Consider the following 24,713-nt stretch of genomic DNA (forward strand, 5'->3'; position numbering starts at 1 on the left):
CCATTCTCACAGCCGAGATATCCACGTTTCAACGGTGCTGCATCTGGTTGGGTCCAGGCAAGCCCATGGGTCTGGATTTGGTTGAATTTCCAGCAAGTGCATGGTGCTCTGTGGCCGCCGGCTTCACGCCGGCAGCGGGATGAACCAGGCCGCTCCATTTAGCACAGAAGCAGCATGCAGCCGGGCGGGCACGACGCGCGAGGGGACGGGGCCCCGTGGCACGCAGCCACGCTCTGAAACACCAGGACCACTGCGTCTGTGCCCAAGCCCCGGCTGGCCGGGGTGGGGGTGCTGGGAGCGCAGCCGGTGGGCCCCTAGCTGAAGCTGCTCCCCAAACACTGCCAGTGGCGGAGGGAGCCTGTGGGGCTGAGAGGGGGCACGACGCTGCGGCCTGCCGGGCCCCGGGCACTCTTGTGGGGGAGGCCCAACGGGGCCGGGGCCTGGGCCTGGAGCCGGGGTCTGAGCCCGGGCCTGGGCCTGGGCCTGGGCCTGAGCCTGAGCCTGAGCCTGGTGGTGCCGAGACCAGGGCCCGGGCCCGGGTCCAGGCCTGCCCACGTCGTGGCGCGGGGGCGGCGCCGGGCCGAGCGCGGAGGGCGGCCGGGGGCAGAGGGGCGGCCCCACCGCGGGAGGCCCCGCCGCCGGCCCTTGGACCCCGGGCGCTGCGCCGAGCCCAGCCGCGCCGCGCCGAGCCATGGCGGCGCCGGGGCAGAACCTGGCCGTGGTGGTGCACCGAGCCGGGGACCTGCGCCTGGTACGGGCCGGGGGGAGCGGGCCGTCCCGGGGCCGGCGCGGCGCGGCTCGGTTCGGCGGGGCCCGGGGGGGGTCGGGAAGCGGGGCCGCGCTCGGCGGCGCTGAGGGGCCCGAGGCGGCCGGGGCGGATGGCGGCGGGGGCGGCCCCGCAGCGCGGCCCCGGCCCGGGTCGGGGGGAGCCGGGCCGCGCCGGCGGGCGGGTCCCGGCGGGGCAGGGAGCCCGCCGAGGCTGAGTCCCCGGCACAGAGGCGGAGGGGCGTCCGGCCCCCCGACCGGTCCCGGGTCAGTGAGCTGAACTGGCCCCGGGCGGGGAGCGGAGAAGGGCAGCGGCCGCCCCCGTGCTCAGCGGGGCTGACCCGTGGGGCAAGCGGGGCGCGGGGACCCCCAAGCGTGGGGCTGACCCATGGCTGTGTGCCGCCCGAGCCCCTCTTTGGGTCGTGCGGGACGGGGAGCGGGTGCTGTTCACCCACTGTGACAGTCCCGTGAGCAAGGCATTCCCGGGAAGCAGAAATGGACGGCAACGTGTTGCTTCGTCGGGCTCGTGAGAGCCCAAGTGAGAATCACAGACTCAGTTTGGGTTGGCAGGAGGGAGGGTTCAAAGGCAGCAGCCGCAGGGGTCATGCCGGTGCTGGAGTCCCCTCGTGGAGAGGGGGCCTGTATTTTTGGTCGGTGCTTCAGACTGATTCTGCTTCTCTGACTCGAACACTTGGATGTTCCTGGGTGCTGAATCATTGCGGCGCTGCTGGAGATTTGTGTTTGCCAGTTTGGCAAGTGCCAGACTGGGGAGGGAAATTTACCTGGGCAAATATTGACAGACAGTTTTGTATGCAAATGGTTCTGATAAGAGGGTTCTTAGGAACATGCAGACTTTGGATACATGCAGCGGCTCATTTGGGGGATGAGTATCAGGGCAGAAGTTGATTTTTTACCATTGCTGCGCAGCTCAAGCAACACGTGCAAAAGATTAAGCGGTGTTTGTGTGGGCAGCTCCTGTGTGGCTCCCAGCCACCTTTGATACTGCAATTTCACTAGAAGCGTGTACAGCCTGACTTCTACTAGAAATAAAAGGCATCATCACAGTGAGTGAGAATTGAGGTGGTCCCTGTAGTTCAAGAACGTGTTTCCAGAACACTGTGATTTGGAAAGGTGTATGAGACTTGTGAGGGTAGATGCTGGCTCCATCCCATCTGTGTTGCTGGTCTCTAAACTGGCTTACACCCAGATGTGTGAGTTTTCCTTGGGATATTTGTACTGCTGGAGACGTTGGAGGTGGTTGTCAGTGCCCCCCTGGCCTTACTGGTAGCCCCTCGGGGTGTGATCCTCCTGGGCTTCTGTAAAGTTTCTTTGTCACGATGTGAATGGCACTCATTGCATTGCCCCACTGATCACATAAGGAGTCTAGGCAATGAACTCTGAGCTTGTTATCTGCGTTATTGATACCTAAAGTTAGGTGAGATCATCTTCCCCGTAATTCCCGTACCTTTCTTGATTCTTGTGGATGTGTTGCCCATGGGGAGAGTCACCATGACTTCAATAGCTGAAGCCACGTTATGCAAAAACGTGTTGGCTTCATTTTTGTTGACTCCTCTTGATCTTAGGCAGTTGCTACAGGCTCTCATTTGCTGCCCTTTGAGGATTTATTGTTTTTTATTCATGCATCATATCCTCTCTTTGCATGTCTCCTTTCACAGAAAACATTTGCTGCATTTCCTTCACATTTTCACCAGTTTTACCAGTTGCTGTCTCTGAACTTCTCAGTGAAGAATGGATGGCGAGCAGAACATGCATCCTGAAATGCTTTGGGGTCTTGCGGTTTGGTTGCTCCCTGTTTTCTACAAATCAGGCTGGAGGATTCACTTTCCATCAAGATGTCTCTTTTTTGGCACAGCTGTTACTGAAAAACAAAGTGTTTTTTTCTGGGCTGAGGAATGCCATATACACATTTTCAGCTAGAAATTGGCTTGCTTTATCTCTCACCATGACTGTTCTGTTCAATCCCTTTGAGATGACTGAGGTATTCTGTACCTCGGATGTGTTGCCAGGCTGCACATTTATTGGATGTTTTCTGCAATAAGGGGCTACATATAGATCAACATCTTTTAAAAACTAAAGCTCTGGGCTGTGTCCTTAGTGGGACAAAACAAACACCCCACATCATAGAAAAAATGCATATACAGTTCTGAGCATTGAAAATTTCAGTAAGTTGAGTTGTACTTTGATTTGCACTCCAGTCAACAGAATTTGTGCCATCCTGCCCACTTACAGCACTGATTATTCAGCAGGTATTTTAACAGAGCAGTGCTTTGAGAGTGTGTTTCCAGAATTTCTCTTTTCGCGATGTTTAGATTGGTGAACTACAAAGTACAAGTTGAGGAATATGCTGGGATTGAGAATGTATTTAATTAGCTAAAACGCAAAATAACCCCACTTTCTCTGCAGTAGGGCAGCAGGAAATCCCGTGTTCCTTGTTGCGTAGCAGTTTTTAACTGGTGCAGCTAATAAGTGGAGGACTATAAAGTGACTGTTCGTCTGCCAAATCCAGAGATCAATTTTGTTGCTAAGTAGATACTGAAGTTGCTCTTGCAAGAAGAAATAACTGACCATGGGCTCACTAATGTATATGCACCAAATTTTTGAAAAGGAACCATGTAAATGTTCCAGTCTCCTAAATACCTGTTTTTTCAGCCTCTTGTACGCAGAACGTTCTGTATGTATTGTGTATACACAGCTGATTGATTGTACTGAGCCCTTAAAAGGCTATTGGAGTCCCTGAAAGAGGTGAGGACTACCCAAAAAATACAGCAAAGTGCAGCAGCAAGGGAGACAAGCTGTTCCTGTACAGTGAGGGAATTCAAACAGTACATTTTCTTTTTTTTTTTTTAATTAAAATCTGTGTTGTCTAATAAGGGAATGTGAATGTCTACACAAGTGTTCCCTGTTCTGGATGACAGTGATACTTGAAAATGGTGATTACTCAGTCTCCCTTGTAGTACAGATATAGTTTTCTTATTTTTAGGTCATAGATTTGAATCTTCGCTTTCTACATTCTAGGAGATTTAGACTAGATATTAGGAAAAGTTTCTTTACTGAGAGAGTGGTCAAGCATTGGAACAGGCTGCCAAGGGAGGTGGTGGAGTCGCCATCACTGGAAGTGTTCAAAAAACATGTAGACGTGGCACTTCAGGACATGGTTTAGTGGGCTTGGTGGTTGGACTTGATGATCTTAAAGGTCTTTTCCAACCTTAATGATTCTGTGATTCTGTGAGATGCCTTACATCTGCACAATGAGTCATTTCTCACTCAGAAATGTTTTAGTACTTGTACAAAGTAAAACAGCTGCAATAAGCATGAAAATCACTCACTATCACATGAATACTCAGATAGCAACATTATGTCAGATTTCCCAAGAATAGATGTGGTCCTGGAGTATGGGTTCAGGTCCTTTGCCATGCATCAGGAAGTACAAGCAGTTGGAGTGTAAGTATCTCGGATAAGTGCTGTAATGCTACACTGTTGGCAATTGGGAAGTCTCTTTTCTTTTTTTCCCAAGTGACAAATAATAGGGCAAGAGCAAACAGCCTCAAGTGGCACCAGGAGAGGTTTAGGTTGGATACTAGGAAAAAATTCTTCATTGAAACACTATGCAACCAAAACACCGAAACAACACTGAAAGTGTGTCAAGCACTGGAGCAGGTTTCCCAGGGAAGTGGTTGAGTCACCATCCCTGGAGGTATTTAAAATACATGTAGATGTGGCGCTCAGGGACGTGCTTTAGTGGTGGACTTGGCAGTGTTACGTTAATGGTGGGACTTGATGATCTTAAAGGTCTTTTCCAACCTAAACGATTCTATGATTCTATGAATAGGAGGTCTGCTCAAAGGTCTTGTGCCCAGTTTTGGACTGTAGGTAAAGGAGTCTAAGGTGCATGAAAATTTGAGCAGCAGATGGAGTCTTATGAAGAGTTAACGTATGAATGAGTTCCTTGTTAGTTCTAACTACTTTGGTGGGGACTTTCTTAGAGACATGATCCTAGAGGTGGGTGCAAGGGGGGTGTCATACTGTCTTGATGTTATAAAACTCAACAAAACTATTCCTTATCTTTTGAGGCAGCTGAGGGAGTTCAGTGAAGGCAAAGGCCTGCAGACCTTTTGGGTGGACTTGGGACCAAGTGTCTACTTTTATAATTCTGGTTTTATCATTCATCCCATAAAGAGGTGTCATGCCAGTTACAAGAGGATGTGACTTTAAATGTGATTTGTAGTAATGTTTACTATTGATTTATACATTGAGCTATTATTATGTAGTAAAAATATTTATAATTTGTAATAATGTAAATACTGCAGTATGAATGCTTTATAGAAATAGGTATTTCAGAATCTTCCCGGTTACAGAAGGTGAATTTCTTTGTCAGCCAGTGGGATGAAGGATTCAGTTGCAACTTGAGGCTGTTCTAGGGCAGGAAAGTTTAGTATGTGGCTCTTTTCTGGGCAGGAAAGGGAATTAATTCAAAATAATTTGCAGAGTGGATTTACAAGCTGGCTCTGTGCTCATGTGTAACAGATGCCCATGTTAGCCCACTGTGCAAGCAAAATGAGGTGAGCTTAGGGAGTAAGTGTGGACTGCACATCTGTATCCCTCCTTGTTGCACAGCAATGTCTCATTGAGCAGACAGAACCAAAAACGTGATCTGCTTACAGATTTACCTGAGCTAACCTGGACTGACTTTCCATGAGGTAGTCCCATGGCTATGCACAAACAACTGATGCTTTTTTTTTTTTTTTTTTGTCCATAGGAAAACCGTCCAATCCCAGAACCGGGTGCCAATGGTAGGTCTAGAGATGACTGCTTCTGTCTGCTTTCTTTACTCACCTCTTTCTATTCTCATTCTCTTTTGTCACTCCTTGATATTATAAAGAGAGAAAATATTTCTGAGAAAGTATAAAATAATCCGAAAAAGAATGTGTGGCTGAAACAGATAATGCTGCGTTTCCACTTGAAGAGAAGAGCTGGAGCAGTGACAGATACACCCCTTTATCTGGCTTTTTCTGCTTCCTGTTTCATCAGTTCATGTATTTCACATTAAACAGCTCTGGGGACATGTCAGATGATCTTAGTGCAGGACTAAATATTAATAGGCTAGGCATATGTACTGATAGGAATTTGATTCACTAACTCTCCAGGGCTGAACTTGTAGCTTAAGGAGGAGGAAAAATTAAATGGACTTGCTCTTTTATTCTTGCTCCAGTGATACTCACACTCCTTTTATTAGCTTTTGTTGACAGGGGTCTTACAATATTTTAATCTTTCCTGATTTGTAAGTCCTTGTATGGTTTTGTATTTCAGCAGGTGTCTCGTGAATATGCCATCCATCCTAATGCACTTATGTGCAGTTCTGGTACATTTATTTAGTGTTAGTAAATTGGATGTTTCAGTGATGACTTGGCCTTTGTTGTGGGGCACAGGGACAGCACATGTGTTGCTCTCCCAGGGAGCAAGAAGGTAAGTTTTTCTACAAGGAACCTTTCTTCCTTTTCTGGCAGAGGTCCTCCTGCGGATGCATTCTGTTGGGATCTGTGGGTCTGACGTTCACTACTGGCAGCACGGTCGAATCGGGGATTTTGTCGTGAAGGACCCCATGGTGTTAGGGCACGAAGCTTCCGGGACTGTCGTCAAAGTGGGATCAGGAGTTACTCATCTGAAACCAGGTAACTGGTATCAAAACTGTCTTTTTATTTGTTTTCCTGCTAATCAGTTCCTGAGAATGTGTTGATAACAGGCTGTGCTTTTTGTTAGGTAAATTTATCTGATGTTTTGAGCTGTGACTTGTACAGTGTAACCACCTTCTTCAGCAAGTGTCACTGTGCTGCTATTAATCACCCAGCTTGGACACTGTAGTTTATGGTATTTCTTAGGTACGCTTTATCCTGGGATATCTTGAGCTGGTTTGACTTCATTTTAACACAGAGCAGAGTGTATGCTGGTACAAAGTGTCTTTTGAAGAAGCTAGATAAAGCTTCAGAAACCATGTACGTTGCTCTTGCCAACAACCTACTGTTAATGTTTCTTCGCTGTGTGTGTTCTTGAAGGAGCAAATGGCCTCCTGCAGTGGAGAGAGGTCACTGGAGCAGCTAACTGTACCAGGCCACATGGTGTGACCTCTGCAGTTCGCTGTGCTCATGAATGTCGTAGAAAATGGGCTGAGCAGTGAATTTTGCAAAGTTTGCTGATGACAGCAACTTAGGCAGAGTGGAGAGGACACAGGAGAGCTAGCAAGAGTTACAGAGAGACCTTAAGGGTGCCTGGGCAGTAAGATGCAGATGAAGTTCAATGCAGATAAACATAAAGTGGTTTCCATGGCGGAAGAAACAAAACCAGCTTCATATGTAAAATAATGGGCTGACCATCCCTACTGAAGAGTGAGACCTTTGGCTCTGACACAGTGCATGGGAATGTTGGCTCAGTAATAATGATGAATGCAAGTCTGTATTAGGAAAGGGACAGAGACTCAATCAGAGGACATCATTGCACATCTGGAACTGTGCATGAAGCTCTGGTCTCCTCCTTTCCAAAGGGATATAAAAGAAGTGAAACAATTTCAGAGGAGGACAAGGAGATGACAAAATGTGGAACAGCATTTCTGTGATGAATGGCTAAGCTAGAAACCTGAGCTAAGAGCTGGAGAGACAACCCCAGGACATGTGACACAGGTCTGAAGACTCACGGAGGGCAGCGAGAGGGCGCATAAACGTTGCCTGCTTCTCTGGTTCCTCCAGTAAAAGAGCAAGGGACAGTGGGAGCCAGGCGCAGCATCCACCTAAGATGTAGCAGACCTGCAGGCCTCCTTGGCAAAGGACGATATGGGTGCTAAAAGTTTACATGGAGGAAGGTGGAGGAGAAATTTTCAAGTGTTACTAAATACAAAGAAACCAGGTGCAGCTTGGGAGGCCCCACAGCTGAATGTAATGGGAGGCTGGGGGAACATTCAGTATGTGCTTGTCCTGCCCCTCTCATCCCCAGACATCCCCTGTTGGCCATATCACAGGTGGTGTAGTGGGCTAGACAGCCCTTTACTTCTGTCTGTCCTCCTGCTTGTCACCATGTCTGAAAGCCTGTTGGTGGAGAGCTTTGCTGAGAGATTTGGCATTGATTGGCTTCCTCTGCCAAATAAAAAGGGCTGTCTTGTGTCCCTTGTGTACTTGCAAGTTGTACTGTGGTCACACAGTTGTTTTCTTTAGTCCATCCTGCCTTGTGATTGCAATTAAATAGTTACTCTTTGTCCTGTAGCAAGTGTCCTTTCAGCAGTCTAGACTACTTCATCATAGCATGAAGATGTCTCTGTTCCCTGATAAGTCTTGCCTGACTCCTGGGTGTGCTTCTGCACCATAAGCTTACTTCCAAGGAACAGCCCTTCCCAGCTGGCAGCGTGGTGGCCAGCAAAGCTCACCTGCTTTTGTCCTAATTATTTCCTCTTCCAGTTACTACATATTCTGAAAAAAATCTGATCACCATGCAGTTGCCTGAGGTGAGGGCTGCCTTTTCATCTGCTAAGGTTTAGTGCAAGGCAGCTGGAGAGAGTTTTGTATGTGACTGAGCTTCCATCTGCTCTGTGTCTGTGCCTCTGAAACACCAGCTCTTTTCAAGTAACTGTGAAGATCTTGGTGATGAGGCCTCTGTGAAGGAAGTGTTAGGAACTTGCCTGGTGTGTGTAGCGTGATCTTTCTCAGTTAGCAGATGTCCCTCGTGCTTTTCTTGTGCCAGGGTTTCATGCTGTCTTCTGTCGTTGTTCGGTGCTACTCATACCTGTATGCCCACCTTCTCCTTGAGTAACCCAGTCTGCTTTCACCCTGGCAGGTGATCGAGTAGCCATCGAGCCCGGTGTCCCAAGAGAAATGGATGAGTTCTGCAAAACTGGCCGCTATAACCTGTCTCCAACCATCTTCTTCTGCGCGACGCCTCCCGATGATGGGAACTTGTGCCGCTATTACAAGCACAGTGCCAGCTACTGCTACAAGTTAGTCCGTGCTCCCTCTGCAGAGAAATATGTACTCCCCGGAGGGGGGGAATTAACTGAAGCAATTACCTCTTGGCCCTTTTGTGTATCACAGTGAGCACTCTTGAACACAACAGGTTTTATTGCTTTCTGATCCATAAATAACATGTATAAGGCTTGGCCGCCACTTTGCAAAGGATTTGTCAGGCAGGTGTGGTTTATCATCTCTGGTGCCAGACATAAGCAAACATTTCTTGCATGTTTCCTGGGATGTCACCACTGTTTTACCCTTTAATTATTTTCCTTTTCCCATTTGCTGTCTGCTTGGTTTCTTTTCTGCTGTCTTTTTATATCCTTGCCTTCTTAGGACACTGTCTGACGGTCTTGGTCTGATTCTTTGACCTGAGCTAGCTTTACTGCTGCTTTTCAGGAAGCACCACATCGGCTGCTGACATCTTGCTCTGCCATTTGAAACAAAGTCATCCTACTTACAGCAGAACAGGAACAGAAATCAGTGTCCCTGCTAAGCTGGTTTTTTTGTGAAAAAAAAGTGCTGCCAGCACTACACGTCTGTTTTCATATCCAGTTCAGCAAACTTGTTTATGTTCTTAATTCTTAATTGTGGCAGGACTGACACATTTGCTTAAAAGCAAGTCTGTGCTTAAGTACTCTGGCAAATACACTAGAAACCTGAATAAACCCCTGCAACGTTATACTCACATAAGTGCGTTTATGCAAGGAGTTTAAAATAGTCTAAGGTAATGGCCCCCTGAGATTGGTCTACCTGTGGAGCTTGTTCTTTCTCAATCTCTATGAAGCTGGTACTTCCATGAGCAGGAGCATCCTCGGGATTGATCTTTGGTGTCGTCAGAGGAAGCGTTCAGGATCAAATCAGTTGGAAGGAGGCACTTGAATGCTCTTCTCGTGACAGTCCTCAGACAGGAAGCTCCTTTCAAAGCGGATCCCAGGCAGCTGCTGTCAGGGTGAGATGCTGGTCCGCGTGGGACTAACTTCACTCTCCAGACCCGCTGTCACTGATTTCTCGTGGTGTTAAAATAATGTTTTCTGACAACTTCACAAGTTTTTGCTTTGGAGGAAGTGGCTGGTTTGTAGCTGTCATCTTCTAGGGTTTTGCTTTTTTCTCCAATTTGAGTAAATGTTACAAAATTTTTATATCTTTTTTTTAAGCAGTGACATGCGAAGCCTGGATCTGGTGCTCCCAGTTTCAGCTCAGCAATGCTGTGGCCATCTGATGCAGAGCAGATTCTGTGGCATGAAGTTGCTCTGCCAGCACAGATTTGCTAAGAAAAAATGATGTCTGGGCTCAGTGGGCTCTCGCATATTTAGGGAGGTGTTGTCTGTGATTCTGCAGGCAGACAGACTGTTGGGTACTCTGAGTAATTTGATGGAGGTGGGATTGTGCCGCAAAGCTGCCCTCCCCATTGATGGGGCAGTACCCAGACCCTGTAGGAGCAGATGTGATGCCAAACTCTCAGGCAACCAAACTCTTGGAGTCAGCCCTTCAGTGCCTCCGGGAGATAAGGGACATATTGACACCTTACGGCTGCCTTCCCACAGCTGTCATTTCCATTAACTTGGGCTTCGGGTTGGCCTGGCTGAGTTCTGATCTCAAACTTCCCAGGGCTGTCAGAAAGACCTTCCTCGCAGACACAGCTCCCAGCTCCCCGTGTGAGAGCCCACGCTGGTGGCTTTCTGGAGAGCTGCATTGTGGGGCTGAGATTTATTTCTATCAGTTCAGAAGGGTTTCGCCCCCCTCTGCTTTTTTCCGTCACTTAGGCTAGCTGCATTATGGTGCTGTTTCTGCCCCAAAGGTGTTTGATACGCATTGTACACATTTTCCCTGACTGCTGGGAGGGTGTGTGCTGAGACTGGTTGAAACACTTGGTGCATCAGGGGAGGACACCCAGGGGACACCTGGGTCTGGCTACCTTTGTTTTAAGTGGCCTCATTATTGGCAGCAAGATGTTTTCTGCAAGTGTAGAGCTGAATGACTCAACCCAGATGAAGGGGCTGGGAGCTCACTGATGGGTCCCAGCCATAGGGCAGCCTTCGGGGTGGTGCATATGCAACTGTGGGATTTATTCCAAAGGGAATGAGTGGCAAAGGAGTTTTTGGGTTGACTCACCAAGTGCTGGAGAGATGATGTGGGGAAGTTTGTGGGTCCCTGTGTTTGGTGCTTGGGCAAACCTCACTGGTAAATGGTTTTGGTGCACTTGATGCTGCTTCAGAGGAGAGAAGAAGGCAATATAACCTCTTGAAACACCTTCTAGCCCTGCATTTCTCAGACCAAGGGTGAGAGTGTATTTTGCCACTGTGATTTAGACCCATGTTTGGTCTTTGAGTGTCATGGCTTTCCTCATCACCCTCATAAACCTCTTTGGTGACTATTGCTTGTGTCTGGTTCTTGCAGGCTTCCAGATAATGTCACCTTTGAAGAAGGAGCCCTTATTGAGCCCCTTTCGGTGGGAATCCATGCTTGCAAAAGAGCAGGAGTCACTCTGGGAAGCAAAGTCTTTGTGTCTGGCTCTGGTACGGTGAACGTGTTCAGTCCTTGGGTTTTCTGCCTGCCATGGCGTGGAGGGGAATGGACAGGGTGCAAGATATGCTTCTAGACTCAACTGTGAGTGTGGGTCATGGGAGAGTTGCAGGGACACCGAGGGAGACCTTGAAGCTGTCCTTGCCCATGCTGCACTACAGTGCTGCGTTTTGAGCAGCCCAAACGCAAAGTGCAGCGTCTGGGCGTGCTGAGCCTACCAGCTTGAGGCAGCAGAGGAGCAGGTTGTCCTGAGTCCTTCATGTAACAATGCTGCTTTCTCATCAGCTGGTCTCACTGCCCTGGGATCATAGTGATGCTGTGATCCTAGAGCTCCCCACCTGGAAGCACAGTCAGAGCCTCCTTTAGCCTAAGAACATGCTGAGCTCTGGGCATGTTCAGAGCCTGTGGTTGGTGCTGTCTGGCAGTTGTATATGTTCTCTTTCTGCCCTTTGTACCCAGGACCAATTGGCCTTGTTAACGTGCTTGTTGCTAAGATGATGGGTGCAGCAGCTGTGGTGATTACAGGTAAGTCCTTTTAACCCTTACGAATGTGCCTATTTCCCACAGTACAACACCTTGACTAGTTCCACATTATTCCTTCAAGGTAGCTTGCTGGGGAAGGCAGCCCAATGGGAAGTCTGTTCATGAATGGAGTGGCAATGTGCCTCTCTGGAGGGAATCCTAATAAACGCCTCATTCCCCAGGACAAGACTTTGATCTTTGCACTAATTGGGATCTGTAAGAAGGTGCAGGTTGCAACTGGTGCTTCTCTGCTAAGTTAGTGGACCAGGGTCATAACTTTTGCTTCCTAGCACAGACAAGTTGTGTGGGTGGAGTAGCAGCAGCGCTTGGAGGAGAAGAAACCAGAAGCTAATGAGTGGTCCTTGGATCAAGCCTAGAGACCTTTTTCAGACTTTGAGCAGGTCTTTTGGGAAGAGGCAGTGCATCTGTATGACAAAACTCTGAATTGCAGAAGCTCCGCTTGCCTCTGATCACTGACTGTTTTCCTTCCCCACCGCCCCCCATTTTGAGCTCTTCTGACCTCAACTTTGTGTTTTGCCTTTGGCTCATGGAGTGAGCCTTGAGGAGGTTTTGTCTTCCCTGTGCTTATAGACCTTGATTATATCTGCTTCTAGTCTTCACCTAGGTACACAGACCAGGCAACACAGCATAGTTTACGCTCTGCTTGGAGCTATTCTTGCAGGTTTGCCCTGAGGAGGTTTTTTTCCTTCCTCTTGTAGAGGTTTTTTTCCTTCCTCTTGGACAAATGTTTTCACAGTCCTTTCTGTGTGCAGCCACATTGTCCCTCTCTAGTTCTGTTTTGCTGCCCTTCTTTCTACTGCCCTGCTGGGGGGCTTCATTCTCCATTGATTATCCGCAGTGACTGAAATGGCCTTTTCAGGGTCCCTGCATTTCAGAAATGGGCCCTCCATGCACTGTGTCCTGGAGGTTTCTAGTCCGCTGCCGCTTGCAACCGTGTTTTCATTTAGCTGAGCCTGGAAAATTGCTGAGGATGGAGATCACACCTTTCTGGGTACCTACTCCAGGATTGCACCACCTCCTAATGAAGAAGCTTCTTCTTGGGGTCTACTCACAAACTGTCATTTGTGGGTATTTCCCCTTGTATTCTTTACAACAACTGAAATGAGTCTCCATCGTCTTTGCAAATGCCCTTCTGGTTGTTGCAGAGAGCCATTCGATCCCCCTTCTCTTTGCCCTGCTAACCCAGCCCAGCTCCCTCCACTTCTCCTCAAAAGTCAGGCTCTTCTCTGTGTAGCTTGCCCAGAAGAACTGAGAGCTGGAGTAACCTCAGGAGGCTCCCTCATTGAAATTTCCACCTGGGGTTTAGACAGGGCCTGGAAGTGGTGATTCCACTGCTCTGATCTTTTTGAGCAGTGGTGGCTGGGAGGGGTGGTTAAAGGTACGACTAGACAATGAACACAGGTTGCTGCAGTGTTCTTGATCCAAAGCCCCCACATGGGCCTTTCAGAAGGCTGTTACTCCACCTCCAGCACTTTGGGCCAAGTGTATTTGTGACCTCTCTATTACTGTGTTTCCATCTTTGGGTTGAGAGACAAAATTCAGGTCCCACCCTCTTGCCTTTGCAGAAGCATTGTTCAGTAGTAGCTCGTGTCAAAACCTAGGGCAGATTATTGCCTTCTCCTCCCTAAATCCTCTTGCTGCTTAATTAAGGCCATTTTTTTCTGTGCTGGCCCCACCCTGCAGGCATGTGCATGATGGATGTGATCAGTCCAGGCCTTAGATTTTGTGAAGTGTTGTCATGTGATGATGGTTGCTATAGCAGTAAAAGCAGATCTGATTTTTGAATCATGTATGAAGAATCTTGCTGCTGAGCTGGTGCAGCGGCTGGTGGTTGACCCGGTCCTTGGGTGGGGAAGGGCTTGGTGAGCTGGCAGGGCTTGGTGGGGCTGAGGCTGCTGGGTCACCCTGCCTCCCCATCCCCAGTCCTGCCCAGGTGTATTCTTCCCTGTAACACTGGGAGCTGCTATTACCTCTGCCTGCAGACTGCTCCTGGGGACCTTTGGCAAGCAGGTCTACAGCACGTACCATAGGGCTCCGAGTGGCCGTACGAACTTCTTGGTACCTGGTTTGTAGGGTCAGCAAGTTCAGCTACATGGAAGTAACGCCTTCTTATCTTTATGCTCTGGCCTAGGTAATGAACCTGAGCTGTAGACATCTCTCACCTGAGAGGTGTTCGGCTGAGATGCTCAGAGACACCCATGGAGGTGCTGTCCCTAGTCAAATATTTGTATATGACATGACCTGAGGAATGGATTTAGTTTGGCTCCTTGCCGCTGGGGTTTTTGCTGCCCTTTTCAAGGAACTGCTTTTTGTGTCAGCTTTAGGAGCCAACACCTGTGAAGTGACTGTATGCCCACAAAGGCCCTCTTGTACTTTGCTACCAGATTCTTTGAATTCATTGCCCAGAGTTTTTATGATGTGTTTGTCTGTGAAGAGCTTTGTCTGTGCAGCATTTAAGGCTTTAAATGTTTGTGTTTGTTTTAACAAGCCACAGACAAATACAGAAATATCTAGAAGAGCTTTTTTCCTGACCTGGAGAGAACTCACCTCCTACACCTTCTGCAGTGAGTGTCATTGGCACACCTGGAGTCAATGAATTTTGGAAGGTTAGGTGTCTGCTGAGGGATTGGGTCCCTTCTCTGGGACTCCTGGAGAGCAGCTGGCACTGTAGCTAGAGACTAATGCTCAGCCTTACCCTTCCAAAGGCTTGTGTGTGCCAAAGCTTGCCTTGCCTCCCAGGTAGGGCAACTTGCCTGATAAAAGGTATTAGTGCTTCTGATAACTCTTGCTCTTCTCCCTGAAGTGCTTTATTCCTGGCAGACTAGTGTTCTCCCTTTTGAGGGGGAGGTTGATGTATTTAATAGACTGCACTTGGGTGCAGAAGATTGGCTTGTTTCATTGGTCCTCATCTACTCTTCCCTAAGGTCTGTGGCTTTCTCCACTCCCTTGCTGAGTGGATGTGATTGACGTTTGTGGGCAACCTTCTCCTGTCCTTCTGCCGTGCTGTGGACATTGCTGTTGCTCTGAAAAGTTTATTTTCTCCTTAGAGGCATGTAAAAAAGCAGCCTTATTCCCTGGTGCTTATGGGTGACTTCAGTCACGCAGACATTTGTTGGAAAGGCCACACAGCTAGGCACACACGGTCCAGAAAGTTCCTGCAGTGCACTGATGACAACTTTCTGATGCAGGTGGTGGAGGAGCCAACGAGGAGAGGTGTGCTGCTGGACCTTGTATTAACAAACAAGGAAGTACTGGTTGGGGACGTAAAGGTTGGGGGTAGCCTTGGCTGTAGTGATCACAACATGGTGGAGTTCAGTATCGTACAAGGAAGAAGCAGAGTAAGATTGCAACCCTGGAATTCAGGAGGGCTAACTTTGTCCTCTTCAAAGACCTGTGTGGAGGTATCCCATGGGCTAGGACTCTAGAAGGTAGGGGACCCCAAGAGAGTTGGTTAATATTCAAGCACCACTTCCTCAAAGCTCAAGATCGGTGCATTCCTCTTACTTTCTAGTAAGAAATCAAGTAGAGGAGGCAGGAGACCTCCATGGATGAGCAAGGAACTGTTGGAAAAACTTGTATGGAAGAAGGGAGTTTCTTGTAGGTGGAAAAAGGGACTGGTCACTTGGGAGGACTGTAGGAATGTTGTCAGGATGTGCAGGGATGCAACAAGTTAGGCCAAGGCCCTCTTGGAACTAAATCTGACAAAGGAGGTAAAAGAGAACAAGAAGGGCTTCTTCAAGTATATCAGTAGTAAAAGGAAGACTAGGGAAAATGTGGGACCTTTGGTGAATGAAGCGGGAGCCCTGGTGGCAGAGAAGGCAGAGTTACTGAATGCCTTTTTCATTTCGGTCTTTACTGCTAAGACTTACTCCTCAGGAATCCCAGACCCCAGAGGTAAGTGAAAAAGCCGGAGGGAGGAAGACTCTGCACTGGTTGACAAGGTTTGGGTTAGAGATCATTTGGCTGAACTGAACACTCACAAATCTGGGGGCCCTGAAGGGATGCATCCACGAGTGCTGAGGGAGCTGGCTGATGTCGTTGCAACACCTCTCTCCATCATTTTTGAAAAATCATGGAGAATGGGAGAGGTGCCTGAGGACTGCAGGAAAGCCAATGTCACCTCAGTCTTCAAAAAGGGCAAGAAGGAAGACCGAGGAAATTATGGACCTGTCAGCCTCACCTCCATCCCTGGGAAGGTGATGGAACAGCTCCTTCTGGAGGTGATATCTAGGCACATGGACGAAAAGATAGTTATCAAGAGTAGTCAGATGGATTCACCAAGGGGAGATCATGCTTGACCAGTCTGATAGCCTTCCACGATGGAGTGACTAGCTGGGTAGATGAAGGGAGAGCAGTGGATGTGGTTTACCTTGACTTCAGTAAGGTTTTTGACACTGTCTCCCATAACATCCTCATAGTGAAGCTCAGGAAGTATGGGTTGGATGAGTGGACTGTGAGATGGATCGAGAACTGGCTAAGCAACAGAGCTCAAAGGGTTGTGGTCAGCAGCAGAGTCCAGTTGGAGACCTGTAGCTAGTGGTGTTCCCCAGGCATCAGTACTGGTCTGGTTTTGTTCAACACCTTCATCAATGACCTAGATGAAGGGTTGGAATGTACCCTCAGCAAGTTTGCTGATGATACAAAACTGGGAAGAGTGGCTGATACACCAGGAGGCTGTGCTGCCATTCAACGGGATCTGGACAGACTGGAGAGTTGGGCAGAGGGGAACCTCATGAAATTTAACAAGGACAAGTGTAGAGTTCTGCACCTGGAGAGGAACAACCCCATGCACCAGCACAGGTTGGGGGTTGACCTTCTGGAAAGCGGCTCCATGGAGAAGGACCTTGGAGTCCTGGTAGACAATAAGTTATCCATGGGACAGCAATGTGCCCTGGTGGCCAAGAGGGCCAGTGGTATCCTGGGGTGCATTAAGAAGAGTGTGACCAGCAGGTTGAGAGAGGATATCTTCCCCCTCTATTCTGTGCTGGTGAGGCCTCATCTGGAGTATTGTGCCCAGTTCTGGGCTCCCCAGTTCAAGAGAGACAGGAAACTTTTGGAGAGAGTGCAACGGAGGGCTACGAGGATGATTTAAGGCACTAGAACATCTCTCATATGAGGAAAGGCTGAGAGACCTGGAGCTGTTTAGTCTGGAGAAGGCTGAGAGGGGACCTTATCTATGTCTATAAATATCTGAAGGGTGGCTGTCAGAAGGATGGAGGCAGTCTCTTTTCAGTAGTGCCCAGTGATAGGACGAGGGGAAATGGGCACAAACTGCAGCACAGGAAGATCCACCTCAACATGAGGAAAAAATTCTTTACTGTGAGGGTGACAGAGCACTGGAACAGGCTGCCCAGAGAGGCTGTGGAGTCTCCTTCTCTGGAGGCCTTCCAAACCCGACTGGACGTGTTTCTGTGCAACCTGCCCTAGGGATCCTGCCTTGGCAGGGAGGTTGGACCAGATGATCTTCAGAGGTCCCTTCCAACCCCTACCATTCTGTGATTCTGTGAAAGAGCAGCCTTATTCCCCAGCAGGTGAAGCAACAGTTTGGGTATTCATATGGCGGTGTTGGGCTCTCTTGCCTTAATCTGTCTGTCACTAAAGGTATACTTAGTAATTCCTACTTAAGGGAAAATCTAAATCTGAAGTCCTGGGTGCTGGTGCCTCCGTAAACCCTGGAAGTCAAGGTCAGGGAAGATGAATAACTGGTCAGAGTTTCTTTTGTGAAAGAAGATCAACATAGAAAATGTGAGAGCTTCAAGAATACTTGCCTGTTAATTTAGCTCATAAACCATCACGAGAAGCTTAAGTGTAATTTGATAACTTCCGTGGGAGCAGAGATACAAGAACAGGCTACTCTTAGTCTGGCAGCCAAAACTTTAATTAGCTTCAGCGGTTGGGAAGTGAAAACAAATTTCTGGCTAGAGGCAAGATGCAACCCTTTAATTGTATAACTGACCAGTTTCCCAGGAGGTGTGTGGGGCTCAGCCACAGCAAAGTTAAAAATCTGAACGACTTGGTCCTTCCCAAAACTCAGAAGTGTCTAAACAATACGGTAACCTTCTCATTTGATAACTTGCAGATCTGTCAGCTTCAGTAAGAGCTTAGTGGTGATTCACTTAGGCCAGGTATACCAAGATGTTATCACAGCCCTGACCAGGTCTGACAGTATTGCTGCAGCGTCCTGTATGCCTCTCCGATTCAAGGACTTCCTTCCCGAGCAGGTCAGCAAACCAGAGGCCAACTATAGGAAAGGTGTGGGGGCTTTTTGCTGCCTTAGAGTGACTTTTGTGGCCACTTCGAAATGCACTTGGCTGGCAGGGCCTGTTGCTCCAGAACACTGCCTCTGGATGTATTTATGCCAAAGAGACAGTATAAAATAGATTAGTGACTGGGCAAATACTATAAATGGCTGAATCCAGCTGTGTCTGCTGCAAACTGGTGTTTTGAGACCGAACTTCATGGGGAGTTTGGTCCATTGCTGGGAGCACAGTTGAGCCCCTGTGGTCTCCTTGCTGTATGCTGAGATTTGGGAGACATCAGCCATGCCAGCAGAAGTGTTTCTTACCTCTTCAAGTGCCTCAAAAAATGCCCATGCCCATGCTTTTGCTGCATGGGAGGTCTCTGAGTGCAGCTTAGCTAGCAGAGGGTTAAGCATGACTCTACACGCCGCCCAAGGCCCAGTGCTCAGAGCTAGGGAGGGACAGGCATGACTAAAACCTCCTGCAGCCACAGGAACAAGAGCCCACATCGAGGCTTCCAGGGTGATGCTGCACTTGCTTTTCAGCCTTGGCTTTTCCTCCTTTGTTGGCATTTTATTACTCTTTGTTCTCGCTTCTTGAAACTCCCTCGACAGGTCTCCTGGGTGCTCATCTTGATGGGTGTGCCCACACCCGCCATCCCAAGCCCTCCAGCTGCTGGTGGGGGCACGTCCATCGCCTGCCCTGGCAGTAAGTAACGTCACATTCATGGCGTGATGAGCAGGGCAGGTCCTCTAGCCTGGCTTCCTCCCAGCACTGGGGCTGAATCAGAGTGGCTCATGTCAGAGCAGTGGCCTTGTCCTCCTTCTCTTTTCCCTTAATATTTCCCCTCACCCCCATCTTTGACTTTTCTGAAGACTGCGTCCCGGTGAGAGTGGTATTTTCTTTTTTGTGGTGAGTATGCTGCGTGTCCTGGAGACAAGTGTGACCCTGGAAAAGGCATGATTGTCCGAGTCTTCAAACCTAGGATGACTGGCAGGAGACGTTGCCCATGCCTCAATCTTCGGTCTAGGAAATCTTGGCTATTACGTCCTCTTTCGATACAGACGTCTGTTCCAGTGCCAACACACAGGCCCCTTGTAGACCAAGTGCAAGGCAAAGAGGCTCTTTCTGCCTGGGAGATGCCACTTTTCTTCTCTGCTGTCTACCTCCTCATCTCCAGAGATGTCCTGGTCATCAGTGGTGCCTGGAGAGTGGTGGGTGGGTTCCTTCCAGGGGATGTGGAAGAGAAGAGACAAACAGTGTGGCTACCTACCAGGGCTCACTCCATCGTACAGAACTTTTTATGGATCTTCAGAAGATCTTTGCAGCGCTGTCAAGATCCCTCTGGACAGAGTACCAGACTACAGCCATGCCCTTACAGACATTTGTCATCACCAGCTTTGTTGCTCTGTGTTAATGGTGTGTCTGAGGCCCACCATATTACCAGATCTACTCCCTTTTTCTTATGGGCTTGCCTGCAAATTCATCTGTGGTGGAAACTGCTTTGAGAGATGCTCGGCAGCCTCCAGCCTCCTTCTAGGCCATCAGGGAGCAAGGTCAGAGCAACCTTGCCTCTGCCTAGTGCCCTTTGAGAGATATACTTGAGGGTGTGAGTGATAGCAAATAATCTTTAGAGCCAGGGAAGGAAAATGCAAAAGTTAGTGGTGTGGTTTTTCCTCATTGTAGACTCCTCCCTAGGCTAACTCGCTGAGAGTGTGTATGCTGTGTTTTCCTTACAGTCCTTTTTCACTAGTGGATTAAGGTCCTGCGTGAATTAGTGAAGCTGCTTTACAAAAGAAGCATGGCCAGAGAGGCACTGTGCTGCGCAGGGTTAGACAGTGGCGGCTTTGGTAAGACCCAACGGCACTGTTCAGGCAGAGCGAGTGTAGGTCAGCGCTGCCCAGTCTGTGCTGCCCTCCCGCTGTCTTTTGCCTTTGCCTGCACTGCGGTTCCTCTGCTCTGTGGTGAGCTTTGGGACTGCAGCACGCCAGTGCTTGGCCTCAGCTGTGGTTCTCACTCGCAGCGTCTGTCTGCATGCCCTTTGGAGTTAAGCTTGGCCTTCTAGTTTGTTTTGGCACATTCTCAGTGTTCCTGCAGTACCGAAGAGAAACTGGGAGATCTATGAACTGATATTCTTATAGAAAACACCTCTTGCGTCTAGCGGTGATAGCTGTTCCTTCACTTAGACATTGCTTTGCATGTGGATTTCATCTGTGAGTTTATACTTCAACCTCTTTGAAGCATACCCTCAAGCCTTTGGCATCTTCTGAGTCTTTAAGTTGTCCTCATTGCTTGCCCTTCTCTGCCTGCCCAGAAAAGTGACCAGGTCTCTTCCCTGCCTATTCACTGAAGGCTTCATGAATTTGAGGGAGGGAATGTAAACCCTTTCCTCTCCTGGTTGTGCGCTGCCCTGTGAACACATGCTCAGACCCCAGATGTGTGTGCTTCCATCAGGGCTCCTTGACGGTGGCCTATGTACATCAAGGGTGGGAAGCCCTTTGGTCTGGGTGGTCTACATAAATTCTTGAGAAGGTACTAGCAGGCTGCAGTTTCCCATCTTGTCCTACCACATAACAAATGCAGTTTTCTCTCCTGAGAGAGTTGACAGCTGGTGACCAAACAAGGTGACTCGGTTGAGATGTCAGATGGGGGTCGGAAGCAGGTTGCAGGCTCAGGATATTTCTCCCCTTCTGCTTCACATAATGCTCCAGTTCTTGACTTGTTTTGTCTTTCCCCAGATTTATCTGCCTCTCGCCTGCAAAAAGCCAAGGAGGTGGGGGCAGATTTCACCATTCAGGTGAAGAATGAGACCCCACAGGAGGTGGCCTCCAAAGTGGAAAGTCTGCTTGGCTGCATGCCCGAGATAACTGTGGAGTGTACAGGAGTGCAAGCCTGCATCCAGGCTGGCATTTATGTGAGTACCACTTGTCCCCAAGGTAGAGCAGTGATGGCACTGGATTTTCTTTTTCTGGGATGCCATGATGAATGACAGTTATTTTGCTCCTATAGTGCTTAATTGCAAGGGGCTTGGTGTGAGGGAGAGAAGGTGATGTTAGACAACAAGCTAAGAGAGACAATTAAAGAGTCACTGTCTTTACAGACAGCATGGGGACTAATTGTCTGATTTGATGATCAGGTGCTTTGCCACTTACCAAAGAGACGGTAAGACCTGAAACCCCAAGCATGGGAACACAGTAGTGTCAGGGAGCTGGTACAAGTAGGACAGCATCTTCCATCAAGTTGAAGTTCTATCCAAATAAGGAGAATAATTAAGAAAACTAATTCCAGCAGGTGAAGAAAGCAGGTAAGGAGGGGATGTTTTGCTGTCATGAACTGCCTAATGGGAGGATGTGGAAAAGGTAGTGCAGAGTTTCACAATGAAAAGACAGGAGACAAATGGGACAAGCTGCAAAAAGAGAAATTCCAGTGGAGCATTTTAAATCTCTTCCATTGAAATCCAAAAGTACTTTTCATACTCTTAAGTGCCAGTCATTTTTCAGAATGAGATTTAGATACCAAAATCCTTCAGGGATTTTCGAAAGATTGCTTTTTAAGCCTTGGTTATTGCATATTTCACGCTTACGGGTTCCTGACAGCATCCTGCCTCTCCCACTGCGCTGTAATAACAGTCCATTACAGCCACAAAGCCTGGCTTTATTTTTCACAGACTTCTGTGTAGGCCCTGGTGACTGGTTTTTTTGCAAAATACAACATATTTGTTTGTTTGGTCTCCAGGCCACTCGTTCTGGTGGGACCTTGGTGCTGGTGGGGCTGGGGCCTGAGATGGTCACTGTGCCCATCGTGAATGCCGCTGTGCGGGAGGTGGATATCCGGGGGATATTCCGCTACTGCAACACGTGAGTCTCGTGCAGGGTGGGCTGATGTGTCTCCAAGTCTGTCCTTAAGAAATTCCTGCTTTCCACAAGGAGAGAGGACATGGAAAAGGTTGGTTTTCCTTAAAATTGGTTAAATCTCATATCACTCTGAAATGCCAGCACTGCAGTACAGACAGTTTGACTGATGTGTTCTGCATTTTATGCCTTGGTTCCTGGATGAGCCCTGTGCTGTAAATTTGACCACAGCAAAGCAGCGTGGCTGGTTTTGTCTCACTGTCCCATTTCATAGAGCATTTGGTGCAAAGCAAACCCTTACTCTGCTGCAAGCAAGCAGGCCAAAATGAAAAAAAAAAAAAAAAAAATTAATATTTGTGCCTTCAACTATTATGCCCTGTAGAAAGGGAAGGCCAGGTGCTGGGGGTATTTTGGGAGAGACTGGTGTGTTGGCTCATGGCATGGCAGGGAGGAACATACAGCTTTTAGCTGCTTCAACGCTTTGTGCTGGGAGATCTCTTAGCAGCATCTTTGTCTGCCACTGACCACCGCCCCCCCCCCGCCACTGCTTTGTGAAAAGCTGGTTGCCTCCTGGCATCCACCTTCCTAACTGTTATATTGTCAATTTTGAGGCAAGTGATATGGGGAATCTTAATTCTGGGCAAAGAGTCAAAATCCCAAGTGCCACATCCTGTGTCAAGCTGTGCATGCCCAGCCTTGCTGGTGGTACCCAGCTCCGCTCTTCTTGCTCATCGTGGAAGGAAATCGCATTATCAGTCTTGTTGGATATCAGCAAATGCTTGGACGAGCAAGAGCCTTGTTTAGTTTTCATCATTTTGCTGCAGCTGAAGATATATTTGGAGCCAGTTTGAAGGTGTATATGCTCTCTACAGAGAACTGAACTGCACGGCTTGTGGACAGGCTGGTTGTCGAGTGCAGTGAAAGCTGGCCTCGCCCTGTGGGTAGGAGAAGCTCAGCTGTTCTCTCTTTGGCCTTGTTCCCCTTGGGCCGGGCTTGAGAGCCAGCATTGCACACTTGCAGCCTAGTTTCTGCTCTGTTCAGAGCTGTAGTTTCTTGCTAGCGGAGCAAGAATCTTTGCTTAGTCTGTAGAGGCTGTTTTCCAGGAAGGATATATGAGATGTAGTCAAGCTCCTTCTTAAATTGATAAGTGCCTTTAAGTAGGCTGTTTGGGAACTAGATTAGCTGCTGCATCCCTTTGTACCCCCATCACTCTAATTTGGCCCATACAAATGGAGCAGCAAGGCAATCGTATTGAACGAGTCCCCACCAAAGAGGTTGGAAGCTGACTGAGGCTTTTCCTTTCTTCTCCCTGCACCGAGTCGGTGAGTTTGAACTCCACAGTGATCAGTCGGCAAGCAAAGAGGCCGGGTGAGAGGAGAGCGGTGCACAGCAGTTTTGTTTTTCATTCAGTGCTGAAGCAGAAGTACGGTTGTTTCCTGTTTTTCACCTAGCCTCTTGTGGGTGAAGCACTGCCAACTGTCTGTGTACAGCAGTGCCTGCCTTCTCGGTGCTCGACAGCCCAAAGCAGTTGGCTTGTCCCATCAAGGTCAAGTTGGATGAGGCTCTGAGCAAGCTGATCTAGTTGAAGATGTCCCTGCTCACTGCAGGGAGTGTGGACTAGATGGCCTTTAAAGGTCCCTTCCAACCCAAAGATTGTATAATTCTATGATCTCCCATGCCTGATGCTTGAGGTTCTCCCTCTGGAAAATTGTTTGTGGGCAAAATTCCCCATGGTTGCCTGGGCTGAAGGAATTACTGTAATGAAACCAGGTGCCTCCATGCTCTATCCTTGGGGCTCCAAACCAGTGACTGCTCTCATCTCCTGCTCTCCGTTTCCCTTGCAGGTGGCCCGTGGCAATTGCTCTGCTCGCATCCAAGCGGATCAATGTCAAGCCCTTGGTTACACACCGCTTCCCCCTGGAAAAGGCTCTTGAGGCGTTCGAGACCACCAAGAGGGGTGAGGGGGTCAAAGTCATGCTGAAGTGTGACCCCACCGACCACAACCCCTGAGCTGCCACGATGCCCGTCCCTCTCCCCTGTTATAATGCCTGCCTGAGATGCAAAGCATGAGGCCGCAGGAGGCTGATGTATGGCTGTTGCATGTTTACACAGTCATCTTACGCAGGCGCTGCTTTGTAATAGAGCTAGAAAATCAAATGATAATGAGGGTGAATGGCACTGAGGGATACACCATTAACAAGTAACCACAAATGGAGAACCAATAGGGAATAATTTAAATCAAAATGCTGCTGTTTGGTTAGAGATGATGGTTTGCACAGTTGGCTCTTCTCCGGCAGACCCCACGCGCAGAAGAGCCTGGGTGTCTCTGCGTGTGTTGGGCAGAGCCGCCTGGATGGCCACAGGGTTTGTCCACATGGATGTGCTGCAAGAGGGTGTCACCAGCCGCAGGGCTGAAGCGAGGATGAAGATGCTGGCGCTCCCCCTTCCCACCCCAGCGCCACCCTGGGGCTGTGCTTGCCACAGCTCTTGCCGCGTGGCAATCGCTGGGTGCGGGATAGCCCTGTGTGAATACTCTGCCTTCCTGTCGCATCGTCCCTCGGGGATGCTGAGGGACTGTAACAGCCTGTGGAACAAAGCCTGGCCAGCCCACCTCTGAGGGAAGCACCTGCACATTCAGGTCATTCTCACCATGCTCTTTGCAAATAGCAAATTGCGGGCCCAGAGCCCAGGGCTTTTTTGAAGAAGCTACTCTGGAGGCCAGCTGGGTCCATATCTGCTGTGTCATTCCCCCAGCAGCTCCCCGTGGGTTGGAAAGGACCGAT

General features: G+C 48.9%; 1 protein-coding gene across 1 annotated transcript; it reads left to right on the plus strand.

Moving 5' to 3' along the window:
- Positions 1–691: 691 nt before the first annotated feature.
- SORD (sorbitol dehydrogenase) lies at positions 692–23,940 on the plus strand (the record flags this gene model as incomplete). The annotated part of the gene is made up of 9 exons (XM_082005121.1): positions 692–751; positions 5,543–5,576; positions 6,291–6,455; positions 8,602–8,761; positions 11,172–11,290; positions 11,757–11,822; positions 20,818–20,993; positions 21,815–21,936; positions 23,775–23,940. 9 exons carry the CDS (start codon positions 692–694, stop codon positions 23,938–23,940), a joined length of 1,068 nt encoding a protein of 355 aa, XP_081861247.1.
- Between the last annotated feature and the right edge of the window lie 773 nt (positions 23,941–24,713).

The sequence above is a fragment of the Phaethon aethereus genome (assembly GCF_964289735.1).
Source record: "Phaethon aethereus genome assembly, chromosome: 12".
NCBI classification, from domain to species: domain Eukaryota; kingdom Metazoa; phylum Chordata; class Aves; order Phaethontiformes; family Phaethontidae; genus Phaethon; species Phaethon aethereus.